At 45.8% G+C, this 13,548-nt stretch overlaps 1 protein-coding gene across 1 annotated transcript in view; it reads right to left on the bottom strand.

The window, feature by feature from the left end:
• Positions 1-13,548, bottom strand: part of LOC147711933 (zona pellucida sperm-binding protein 2-like) — a 299,118-nt gene that overhangs the window by 66,950 nt on the left and 218,620 nt on the right. The window contains exon 14 of the mRNA XM_086920260.1: positions 7,244-7,433. Coding sequence (XP_086776386.1) covers positions 7,244-7,433 — 190 coding nt within the window. The remainder of the gene's footprint in view (positions 1-7,243; positions 7,434-13,548) is intronic.

Genomic DNA, 13,548 nt, shown 5'->3' with positions numbered 1-13,548 from the left:
AGTTGGGTGCCACCAAATCACTTCTCTGCCTGCACTCAAGCCCACCCCACCAAGGAGCACCTGCAAATCCAGAGAGACTCCGCACAAAGAGCACCTCCCAATAAATCAAACAGTTTATTTCCTGCTGCATATCTCCTCACATAATTGCTCCACTACCTATCCAAACCCTTCAGTCTGTATTCCTTCAAAACCCCTACCGGATAGCCACCCACCCCACCCGGCGCTGTCCCCATCTGAAATGAGTGTTGCCAAGGATAAGATTGGACAAATGAGCATATAGCTTTAAATTGCTGCATAGATCGATGGTAAGCAAGGGAGAATGGAAAGCAGAAGAGAGGAAGCTGGTTAAGAGGCCAAAGGTGCCAGCTAATGGTGATACCTAGATGGTGGCGTTAACTATTTTCACCAGCATCTTGGGTGAAAAGGCTTCGGAACAGAAAGTGGCCTTAATGAAGTCCATTGAGGTCATTAGGACAGCTAGCATCCGTTTAGGGAGATTGGATAGGTTACCTTATGATGAGCAGTTTAGGGCACTGAAGAGTCACTGCAATGAAAGCATGTGGAAATATTGACCAGGAGCTTTGGCTATGGTACATGACATAAGATTCCATACAGCAAGCGTGCTGCCTATTACCCGAATGATGTATGCCTGGGGGAGACTCAACCACTTCCAAAAGTGCACTGAATTTCCAACTCTGAGGGGGCAATTGAAGCCATCAATACACTTCAGACTCTAAAAATGACTACTTTATATGGCTTAAGACAGTTACGCCCAATGAGCGAAATTTCCATTTTCTTCAAAGACTTAGGCCTTTACTACCTGCGTCAATAATTCAGGAAAATCCCTTCAGCTCAGCAGCAGGTACAAAGGAAATTGCACTCGCCGATGTACCCTCTGATGCTATGTGGGTTGCCCTAGGGCCACCACATCACCTAGTCATTCCCTCCCCTATCTTCCAACCTCTCGGAGTATGCACTATTGCAAACGCTCAGGTCCAGTTGGACCACCACATACATTTTTATCAGTGCTTTGTCCCAAAGTAAGCCTTGAAAGAACCATGTAGTCAGCATATGTCTAGTTATTGTGTTTAAGATCGGATTAATATATTCTACCATGTTTGTCAGACCTTGATTATAAACCCATATTTGGACAGTTTGGCTAATGAACAAAAAGGATAGTTTACTATGGAAAGCAAGGTTTCCCTTTTTATGACATGAATGATTAACTTTGTCTGCTTGTACTATAGCCTGAAAATTCAGAAAAACCATCAATGATAGATCTAAAGGTTAGTGTCTAGAAGAGAGACCTAGTAAGCAAGATATTAGCATAAACTATAGAGATTCTGATGCCATTATGCACTCCACTTTTGTGCCCACCACCAGCGGCTCTATAGCCAGCAGGAACAGCAATGGGGCCAGAAGGCAGCCCTTCCTGGTACCCTTTAGAATAAGGGAAAACCTCTGATAAGAATCAGACAAATTAATTTAGCAACTAGGGGTCGATCTAGTCACTGGGATCCTCAAATAAATGCTGCCCAATTCCGAATTTAGACATTACTCAAAACGGGTACCCTTGTTCAATGCAGACAAAAGCTTTGTCTGGATCAATTAAAGGGCTATTATTTGGTGCACAACACTGCGTACCTGTCTGAGGATTTGTGAGAGCACTCATTAGCACAAGAGGCAAGTCCAGAAACAAAGCCACTCTGGGTTGGGTGCATCTGGTGGGCAATACATTTCCTCAGTCTATTGGCTAAGATTCTTGCCAAAATCTGAATGTCCGCATTGAACAGTGAGATTGGTTGACTGCTTGAGCACTGTAGGAGATTTTTCCCAGTTTGGGGATCAGATTGAAACCTGCTCTGAGGGGAAATTAACGTCAAGTTCCGCTTTTGCCTTATGCCCACTTTGCTCATAGCTATTCCATAAAGTCTGGATGAAGTACAAGATATTAGTTCAAGTGGGCTGTTATATAGCCTAAATAGCGGCACAAATGCAAAGTCATTAGGAACCAAAGTCCAAGATTTCTTTACATTTTGAAAAGCCAGCACTTGACAGCAAAGAGCACCTTTGTGGCTTTATTCCAAGAAATCTACAACACAAGACAATAGGCAAGCTACACAAAGCTTGAGTATTTTTGGGAGGGTGTTTCTAAACATTTGATGCCAGCATTTACATTTGCCAGCACAATGCATTCAAAAGTGGGAATAGGAGCCCCAGTACCAGTGGCAGTCCTATTTTGGCACCCAGAAAGGTAATGCATAATCCTGCCTCCCTAAAGGTTTCAAGGACACAGGTTGTCACTTGCACACAAAGCACAAAGCACAAAGCACAAAAACACCAATGGGCAAGAAGAGCTTCCACTTTGTGCAGCTCTCTCCATGTCCTTTACAAGACACCACTAAAAAGGCGCCCATGGTCTCAAATTCAGATAATCAATGTGACATGGCTAATATAACCTAGCATCATGGGTAAGGGTAAATGTCGACGAAACCCAGCTATGAGCAACTGCACAGATTTTTCTGAATTAATGTCAACAGTGAAGGGTTGGTAGGCAATATCTACCAGGAAAACCAACAAGGGAGGTTTTCCTGAAGTTTACTCAACTGCTACTCCTCACCAGTTTCAAATACTGCGGGTGCAGAGGCAAGAAGCCACTGTTGCCTATAACTGGGAATGCTCTTTAGGTGATCAACCCATTATACTCGGCCACTAGCGTCCCGATCTGGAGGTCCCACCAGAGCCACAGTGGTTGGATATCTAACCCTGTGTCAAGGAATTCGCTCAATGCATCAACACAAATTATAAATCCAGTTGGACTGTGACCTGTTCACAACCCACTGGGCTAAGTAGTAAGCAATACTGTGTGGGTGATATTGTCATTACTAATCTCTTTAGAGGAGTTAAGGGGCACATCAGAACTCCAAACCCTCCTTCGCAATTGGGTAACACTGAAAATAGCACTAAGCAGTTGGGACTAGAATCTTAAAATGTTGATTACCAAAACCCAATTCTAATGCATAAAATATGAACGGTAACTACACAGAAAGTGAAAATAGATGCAGCAACGTATGACATGGCCAGCGAATACAATATGAACAGTCCTAACATAGTTAGTACGTTCCAAGCATCCTATTACCCTATCGCTAATTGTATCAGTTATGACAACATTTCCCAAAAGGAACAGTAAAGAGTTTAAGATTTGTTGCACAGCATACCCTTCTCAGTGAGAAATACCTGTTTAGCTATTCTCTATCACACCCCTTGCCTGGGAATAATGAAGAGAAGTGGCTTTAGGGCAGGCATTCCTCGTCACTCAACTTGCCCCAACAAGGTTGGTTTTCAGCAAACAGGACTGACCCCTGGCCTGATGGTCTTGCCTAAACGCCTCTCAAAACCATGGCTTATTACAGTGGTTTTAAAAACATAGGAGTGCCAATTTTTATATCCTGTTTATAAGTATGGTGACAACATTAAAAAGCAAAATAAGTATGGCGAGGATTGAGTCATTGATTCACGTTGACATAGCCTCCACGTCAGAGCCCATATTAACAGGATAGTGACCATAGTAAACAATGAAAATAGGTCAGCCTAGATAGGAGGCAGACATGATGCTAACACTGTTCTGCATGTTTATCTAAAAGAAAGATAAAAAAAGAATTCGCTGGCAATTGCAATAGTGATGTTTAAAAGCTATCTACAATATTATAAAAAACAATGCTACTAAAAGAATAAAATGCGTACGTAATATAATGGATACAAATTTGGCAGTAAGTCATCAAATGGCAAAAAGCTTTGCATAAAATATTGCATAAAACATATAATGTACATTAAAAATAAACCTGACAACACGTGTATATAGAAAATTGAATAAACAAAGATTCTATCAATGGGGGTAGTGATTGTTTTTTGATTTTGTATTTGCTGTGTCTAGTGAGATACTAGTCTCTCTTAGATCTGGAAACATGAGAGCACTTTGTGCTTTTTTTAATACCCCTCACACACTAAAAAGTCCTTTAGTGTCATGCTTCATCATGGGGGTCTTCCCGTCCCTCTACGGGGCGGGGCGTGCTGCGACCTACGAGCTACGCGGGAGTACTCAGTTTTTGTGACAGAAGCAGCACGGGGTAGGAATAAGGCATTGCTCTTATGCGGTCAACTTTACCGCGTTGAATACCCTTCGACTGCAAGCTCATGAGGCTTGGAACAATTGTTGGAATAAGACCGCAATAGGTCAATATTTGACAATACTGGAATTTTACCATGCTTCACTAGGGCCAGCTCATGCCCTGAAGCTCAAATAGGCAGCCTATTTTTGTTGCTTGTTTGTAGGACTTTAGGCTTACTATTTTAGAACAGAGCATTGTGTAGTAGGGACCATTGGATGGTCCTGATGAGTAAGCAGTAGGGGACTGCTTATGAAACATGTCGACCTGGTAGCAAGCTATTGCTCTAAATCAAAACCCCCTTCTTAACGTTCCCAGCCAGAGAAGCGAACAAAATATATTTTTTCTACTAGCCAGGGAATTTTTAACCTTTTTAACCTTTTTATCCTTCTTTACACCCACGTATTAAGTCCCTACACTTCACTGACACCTCCTGCACTGACACATAGCCTTTTGTCACAAAAACTGAGTGCTCCCGTGTAGCTCGTAGGTCGCAGCACGCCCCGCCCCGTAGAGGGACGGGAAGACCCCCATGATGAAGCATGACACTAAAGGACTTTTTAGTGCGTGAGGGGTATTAAAAAAAAAACCATAGTGCTCTCATCTTTCCAGATCTAAGAGAGCCTAGTATCTTACTAGACACAGTAAATACAAAATCAAAAAAAATCAATCACTACCCCCATTGATAGAATCTTTGTTTTTTCAATTTTGCCAGGAGGGTGATTCTATCAGTACCTCTACACTTCCTCTATTGTTTTGGAGAAACACATGTAAATAACCAATACCGCAGGGTGTGAAAAAAAATTTAAATAGATGGACAAAAAGCGGTACAAATTGGCTTTCAGAAAAGTAGGAACAGTATTTTTCCCAATTAAACAAAGGAGACCGTTTCAACTCAGTTCGCCCCCCCCGAATTGATGAGTGTCAAACTCCATGATATTCAGGAGTCTTTGAAGATGAGGCACCTGCTTTTATATTTGTATATTTGCTTTAGCATGAGATGGTCAGGGAGATGGCCATATTCATTGGAATAGCTCTAGAGAATCCAAAGAAGGTCACATCCCTTGCATGTTGGGTCTTACTGACATTGATTGCTAAAATATCGAATTTGTTGTTTGATCGAACGTTGGAAGAGCGATTTGCTCACCATATTGTGAATATTAAACAATCGGCAATGGTAATGGTTGGCAATAGACTTTTTTAGTGGTCAAAGCATGTTTGACGTTGATCAAATCCATTGGGGGCAGTACCAACAGAACTTCCAGTACACTTTACAGCAAACAACTCATGCACCAAAACACTGGTATCCCTTACGAGGCATCCAGTCCGTGGAAAGACAGAATCCAGTTCCTGCTTAGAGCAGTCAACCATTCATAACCAAGACAGAATGTGAGGGTCTCTAGGATTGTGGAGATGGGACTTGTTACATTTCTTTGTCAGGCAGAAGAGGACAACTACCCAACTGATAAACAGAAAGATGGGTGGAAATCTGCCATGCAGACTGGAGAACAGTGAATCAACAAATGAAGGTGTTGGTCCCAAAACAGTCTTCAAACCAGTCAAACCAGCTATGTACTCTTGAAGAAATGCACTATACCAGTTGTGTTGAACAAATTAAAGATGGTGTGCACAAAATCTGCAAGTTGAGTAGGGTACTTTGTTTGCATGATTTTTTTTAATCAGACAACGGGATGCTTGCAAGTCTAAAGTTTGCCGCAGAGACCTCTTACTACATGAATATGGCAACACCTTTATTCAACTTCACAAGGCGCCTATTTTCATACTGACGGTTAAAAAGAGGGTACAAGGTTACCCTACAGCATTTTATGACAGTTCAACACGTTTGGCCTTTGTAGTACCCATTCTCTGTGGCAAATTCTTCATGCGCAGGGAAACCGTATTAGGTCTCTACTTCCTCGATCTACACAGCAACACCACAACGGCCAAACTCATACAGTTGATATAGGTCCGCTAGTTACATGGCAGGCACAAAAAGTATAGGCCTTTCCTCCATGTTACTGCCAACCAAAAGGAATATTGGTCTTTTTTTGTCTCCACTAAGGGAGAGGTGTTTCAACCAACCAAAATGAGTAAGCACTTCCTTTATTTCTACCAGGAGGAGGTCCTTCCTTGATTTCTTCACATCGCCACACTTATCTGGAGAGCGCACTCCAACTGTTTCACTGGAGATCCAAACCAGTGACTTTCACGCCTATTTTGATTTTGCCTAAGTTTTTTTTTTTTTTTTTTTTACCACGCTTCAACAATGCCAAACACTTCAGGGATTCCAAGGCAGAAGAGGGTTTTGGTGAAGTTGGTTTCAAGATTAGTGGCACACAAACAACCCCAAGCAGGCAGAGTCCAATTGACCAGCCTTGAGATTCTCCGCTCCCATAGCAACGTCAAGAATGCCATGACATAGGTTATATAACTAGTCCCTAAATAAAACACCACAGCAGCCTTGGCTCATTCAGCTTACTAACATGATGTTGATTAAACCCACGTCACATCTGGAGGATGTGGCGTAATGGCCAGAGCTGCCAACTTTGGTGTTGGGGAACCAGGCTCGAGTCTCCGCATTGGCTCAACATCCTGCTATTCTGGGCAAATCACTTAATCTCCCCTTTGTCTATCAAAAATGAATGTGTCCTTGTGCAATGTAACTGGTGCTCAAGTAAAGCTTATACATTTGGGTCGAGTTTGCGCTATATAAAACTGCAAAAAAAAAAAGATATACATTTGAATCCCCTCAGAAAAGTGCCAATTCTGGAGCCCCCGTGTCCAGGGGTCTGCAAACTCTTAATAGGGAGCTGTTGATTAGCCCTACCTGGCCTTGACAGCAGTGACTTCTGGGGAATTGAGTTCCACACAAATGTGCCAATTCTGTAATATGTTTTCGTCCCATGGTTGAAAGTTAACATTATCAAACTGTACCACCAGCTTTACAGAAGACCCTGCAGCATTTCGAGCTAAGCTAGTCTAAAAGTAAGAAATGAAGGCAGTGCAAATGGACCATGTTTTGCGAAGGACAGCAAAAACCTAAAGGCTTAAAGCTTCAGCAGACATGTTGTACCTACCCATCCACTGCCAGATCCCAGCGAGGTGTCGAAGTCGGGTCCCGTGAAGACGTCGCCCAGCAATCATTCAACTTCAATTCTATATTTGGATCATCCCGATTCAGCAGTTGTACCTCCAAGAAAATTGGTTGGCGTAGAAGTTTAACCACTGGGTACTGGCGCTCACTGTAAGCCTGCGTAAACGAGCGATCTGGAAAAACAAGAAGCGTTTTTCTGCAAAGGGAGCATGGTCCAAACAACGTAAGATTTATTATGCATGTATTTATTATGGATTTCATAACTGTAAAACATATAAAAAATACAAATCAAGGACAATATATTTATAGTTTAATACCAAGAGAATCAGGCAAGTCTAACAAATGGGGTTAAATAATGTAAACAAACATTAGCAAACCCAGCAGGTCTCGGCTTTTGGCTGATCATAGTGGGTCTATAACATGCAGATTGCAGCAGCTGGGTCCTAACAAGGAGGGGGGGGGGATTTATAAATTAAAGAAGCTTGAGGTGGGGTTATAAAATTCAGAGTAGGATGTGTGGAACAGGCGCAACATGGAAATAACATGGGGGCGGGATTTAAAGGGGAAAGCAGCACAATGAGGTAGCAAACAAGACACACTGGAGTGCTACATGTAAAAGTGAAAAGGAAGGAGAAACAAGACAAAGAAGGAAAGCCATTGAAGTAAACACTTGTGACAAAAAAGCCATCAAATGGCAAACAGCCGGCTGTTGCCACCTTAAATTTTTGCAACTGTCCCCAACATGCATTTCACCACTAGGCTAAAAGGGGATTACAGCATGGACTCAAACCGGACCCATGTGATGAAATAACCCCCCTATTTCCAGCATGCAGGGATTTTTTTTTCTGTGCCATTGTGGGGTTTTAGTAATGTCCTGCTAAAACTTGATATAGCCTTTAATTTATGCTGAAACATTAACACCAGATTAGGAAATGAAAGCAACTTGAAAGTGCTGGGCTAACCTGCCGCCGGAGCCAGGCACCCTGGCTGCTGCACCACACCTGTTCTACATGAAGAAATGAATATGGAAGGTGCTCATGACAATCTTTCTTGCTAACTTCATTCCAGGTAAAGACACAAGGCAATTATGGATACTATATTTGATATCTTTGTTATCCTACAGTTTAGAAACTACCATGTCTACTACAATACCACAGAAAAAGAATAGGACTCAATTGTATTTAAGTGTAAATTATGAAACACATTTCTAACCCTTAAAACTATTTTCAAGATCTGGCAACTGAATACCGAATTAAAAGCTGGTGCCTAGATTATCTTGCATTTACAGCTCACACTGCACTGGCTTAATACCATTTACAGCCACAGTATTTGGGCTTGATAATGTAGATGGTGTTTCGCTGCAGATTAGTTGCCTGGACACAAACTGAAGAACCCAACATACTAAGAATAGTGTTACTCTATTGCACATCCTTCTTGCTCGGTTTTGGCACAGTCACCGAATTTATGGGGTGAAGTGTCTAGCCCCAAGAACTCAGGCAGACAGTGTGGTATTCTCAAGGACCTTCTGCTGCTTCCAGAAGCGGTCGCTCCCCCACCTCCTCTCGTGGTATCGTAGCATCGCTATTAATATTTAAATACCTAGCTGCGCCGCGCTCTGCAAAGCTGCTGTGCCTTGCTATCTATTTCAATTATACTCTGACTGTGGTGTGCTTCGTAATTCTCTGTACAGCGCTTTGTGGCTTTAATTGGTATATCGCTTTCCTCTGCTGGCCTGAACTAGTCTTGCCCCCATAGCGCTCCATTCTCATTATAGATCTTATTGTTGGGGACCCTCGCAGCATTTGTTTACCCGAGTGCCATTTTGTGTTTATTTTCGGCCCGTCCCAGACCCTCCCTGCACCTCGCTCTTGCCTCCCAGCTGACCCTCCCACGCTCCGCCCCCTCCACTATCCATTTAAGACGGATGTCCCAACGCGCAGCGGCCACGCGCTGCGGTCGCGCCGAAGGTGCGCCAAAGGTAAGCCTGTCTACTCCCATCCGCGCCTCGACCGCGCCCAGCGCCAGACCCCCTGGCCCCCGCAATTCCCAGCTCTCCCACAACATACGACACCGCAACCCTCACTGCCCTCAACCCCGGCCGTCCACCAAACTGCCACCAAGCCACACAGGGACACACCCATGGACCCTTCACTTGCCACTCCTGCAAGTTTGACTGCACCAAGACCAACACCAAACCCACAAACACCAAACAGACACCCGACACTAACCACCTAAAATGCATCCTGCTCAACACCCGCTCGATCCACAGACACGCCATCGACCTTTGGAATCTACTAGACACCATTTCTCCGGACGTCGCCTTCCTAACAGAAACATGGATGAACGGAACGCCTCATCAGCTCCAGACATCACCATAGCCATCCCGGACGGCTACAAGATCATCCAAAAAGACCGCGCCATCCAAACAGGAGGAGGCATTGCCATCGTCCATAAGAACTCCATCCGCGTCTCGACCAGCTCCGACGTCAACTTCACTATCGCCGAACATCTTCACTTCCAGATCCACACCGACCCCAAGACCACACTCAGAGGCACCCTCCTCTACAGGCCACCAATACCCCGTACACAATTCAGTGAAGACATTACTGACTACATCACCCCACACGCCCTCCCCTCCGAGGACTATATTCTACTGGGAGTCCTCAATTTTCACCTGGAAAAGAGCAACAACAGCAACACCTCCACCCTTCTGGACAACCTAGCCAACCTCGGACTCAAACAACTAGTAAACACCCCCACCCACTACGCAGGACACACACTCGACCCTATCTTCACCTCCAGCAAGCACATCTCCTTCAATCACACCACAGCTCTCCATTGGACGGACCACAGCTGCGTTCACTTCAACTACAAAAAGACCACAACCCACAACCACCCTCAACCTACTCTGCGAAGAAACTGGAACAAAATCACCACCGACCAGATCTCCACATCGCTTCTCCAAAACCCCCCTGCCTATTCGTCGAACCCTAACCAAGCAGCCATTAACCTCACACAATGGCTAACCCACAGCGCCGACAACCTAGCACCCCTGAAAAGACATATCAAGCTAGGAAGCAAAAACGCCCCCTGGTTCAACGATGACCTCAAGAGTTCCAAGATATTCTTTCGCTCCCTTGAGAAAGCCTGGAAAAAAGACCCAAATTCTATCACCAGAAACGCCTTCAAAAACGCCACCCGCAAACACAATCAACTGATCCGGACAGCCAAGAAATCGGCACTCAAAGACCGACTAGACAACGCCCACAACAGCAAGGAACTATTCAATATTGTCAAAGAGTTTACCAACCCCACTGCCAACTCCAACGACATCACTCCCTCTCAAATCCTTTGCGACTCCCTAGCTTCATTCTTCCACGACAAAATCGCCAACATCCATAACAGCTTCAACAACCAACCCGGAGACCAACCCACCCAACCTACCTCCGAACCTAAACCCCCCCTCGAACATCCTTTATGACTGGAACCCAATCTCCACTGAGGACACCATTCACCTGATGAACTCCATCCACTCAGGATCCCCCACAGATCCATGTCCCCACCACATCTTCAACAAAGCAGACTCCATCATCGCACCCCACCTCCGAGACATCATCAACTGCTCCCTCAACTCCGCCACCTTCCCGGAAAGCTGGAAACACGCCGAACTCAGCGCCCTGCTGAAAAAACCCACAGCAGACCCCACCGAACTCAAAAACTACCGCCCCATCTCGCTCCTACCATTCCCGGCCAAAGTCATCGAGAAAGACGTCAACAACCAGCTTGCCGCCTTCCTCGAATCCAACAAATCCCTCGACCCCTCACAGTCCGGCTTCAGAGCCAAACACAGCACCGAAACCGCTCTCATCGCAGCAACAGACGACATTCGAACACTACTGGACAACGGAGACACAGTCGCCCTCATCCTCCTTGACCTCTCCGCAGCCTTCGACACAGTCTGTCACAGCACCCTCATACAACGCCTCAACAACATCGGAATTCAAGGAAAAGCACTGGACTGGAACACCTCGTTCCTCGCCGGAAGAGCTCAGAGAGTCCGCCTCCCACCGTTTAAGTCAAAAGCCACCGAAGTCATCTGCGGCGTGCCACAAGGATCTTCACTCAGCCCCACCCTCTTCAACGTATACATGAGTCCCCTCGCGACCATCGCACGCCAACACAACCTCATCATCTCCTACGCTGATGACACTCAACTGATCCTCTCACTCACCAGAGACCCTAACACCGCCAAAACCAACCTACATGAAGGGATGAAAGAAGTAGCCGAGTGGATGAAGCACAGCCGTCTTAAACTGAACTCAGACAAAACAGAAGTCCTCATCTTAGGCACTTCCCCTTCCACCTGGGACGACTCTTGGTGGCCAGCGGCCCTAGGAAAAGCACCCATCCCAACGGACCACGCACGGAACCTGGGCGTCATCCTCGACTCCTCACTCTCGATGACCAGACAAGTCAACGCTGTTTCATCTTCTTGCTTCAACATTCTTCGCATGCTCAAAAAAACATTTCGCTGGATCCCCACCGAAACTAGAAAAACGGTCACCCACGCATTGGTTACTAGCCGCCTGGACTACAGAAACACCCTGTACGCCGGTACCACCGCAAAACTTCAGAAAAAACTCCAACGCATCCAAAACGCTACAGCCAGACTCATACTAGAAATCCCGCGTAAAGACCACATTTCCGGTCACCTGAAAGACCTCCACTGGCTCCCGGTCAATAAGAGGATAACGTTCCGCATCCTCACCCACGCACACAAAGCACTCTACGAACTTGGACCCGACTGCCTCAACACGCGACTATCCTTGTACACCCCCTCCCGCCAGTTACGTTCTTCCAACCAAGCCCTCGCTGCTGTTCCACGCATCAACAAAACCACCATGGGAGGAAGATACTTCTCCTTAGCGGCTAAAACCTGGAACTCCCTTCCCATTCACCTCCGCCTTACTCAAAACCACCTAGCCTTCAGAAAACAGCTTAAAACATGGATATTCGGCAAGTAATTCCCCACCCTTCCTCAAGCGCCTTGAGACCCTCTGGGTATGTAGTGCGCTATACAAATGAATTGACTTGACTATTCGACGTCCTTCAAATCCCCACAGCTCACTGCCCTTCCTGCCCACTTGGTCCCCCCAGCTCCTCCCTTTCCGCCCGCCCTCGTCCCTCAATCGGGCTGGTCCTAGTGCCTGACCAGTTTGGTCACTGGGCACTCTCACATCAATGTCATTACATCTCCCCCCCCTGTGAATAAAAGAAAACAAATACACCACAGCAACAGCAAATTATTTTTCTTTAGAATTCTTCGATAAAGCGTGACGGGTTCGTGATCATACGTCTTGGGCATAACTGGAGGTTGGGACTGTCACGCTCATTCTCATCGGCAGTCTCCATCAATGGCTGACTTGGCAGTGTCTCTGGGTCTCCCGGCTCCAGTTTTGGTTCGGTCAGTAGCTCTTTGACCTTGGGTCCGCACTTTTTTGAAGTACGTCACGTTCCTAGTAAGTCTTTTCCCGTCAGTTTCTGCAGTGATCATGGATCCTTTTTGTTGTATCCCTTTCAGTGGAACCTCATGGTATTGGCAATCAGTCTTTCTGTGCTGCTCTTGTCGTGCCAGCACCCAGACTCCCTTTTGTATTTGAAGGGTAGTAGCATGACGCCGCTCATCGGCATAGTCCTTCGTTCTTTCCTTTTTTATCTTGTCTCTCGCTGCGATCTCCTCATGATCAGAGTCGGAATACAGTTTGTGCGCTGCCATATTAATCATTGGTATTCTGGTGCGCACTGGGCGTCCTAGCATGAGAGTGGCAGGACATTTGCCTGTGGTGGAATGAGGCGTATTTCTGTATGCCCGCAATACCTCGTTGAGTGCTGTCTGAAGGCTCTTTCCTGTGAATTCTGCTTGCTGGATGGTCTTGATCGTGGCCATGAAGCGTTCGATCATTCCGTTGGCCTGTGGCCATAGTGGTGTGATCTTGCGTTGTGTGAAGTTGAGGTGCTGGGCAAAGTCAGCAAAGTCATGGCTGTTGAATGGAGGCCCATTGTCTGACTTCACCACTAGGGGAATGCCCCATGCGGCAACGACCTCCTCTAGGATCGGTATGACACACGATGCTCTTGTGGATGTGCACAGTTGTGCGATGGGGAATCTGGAGTACTCGTCCAGGATGGCAAGGACGTATTGGCCCGATTTGATTGGCCCAAAGAAGTCAATGGCAATGTGTTGCCAGACGCCCTCCGGTAGTGGAGACATTTGTAGTGGTGCAGGGG

The sequence above is a fragment of the Lissotriton vulgaris genome, chromosome 5, assembly GCF_964263255.1.
Source record: "Lissotriton vulgaris chromosome 5, aLisVul1.2, whole genome shotgun sequence".
Lineage (NCBI taxonomy): Eukaryota > Metazoa > Chordata > Amphibia > Caudata > Salamandridae > Lissotriton > Lissotriton vulgaris.
This window is presented reverse-complemented; position numbering and strand designations above follow the sequence as displayed.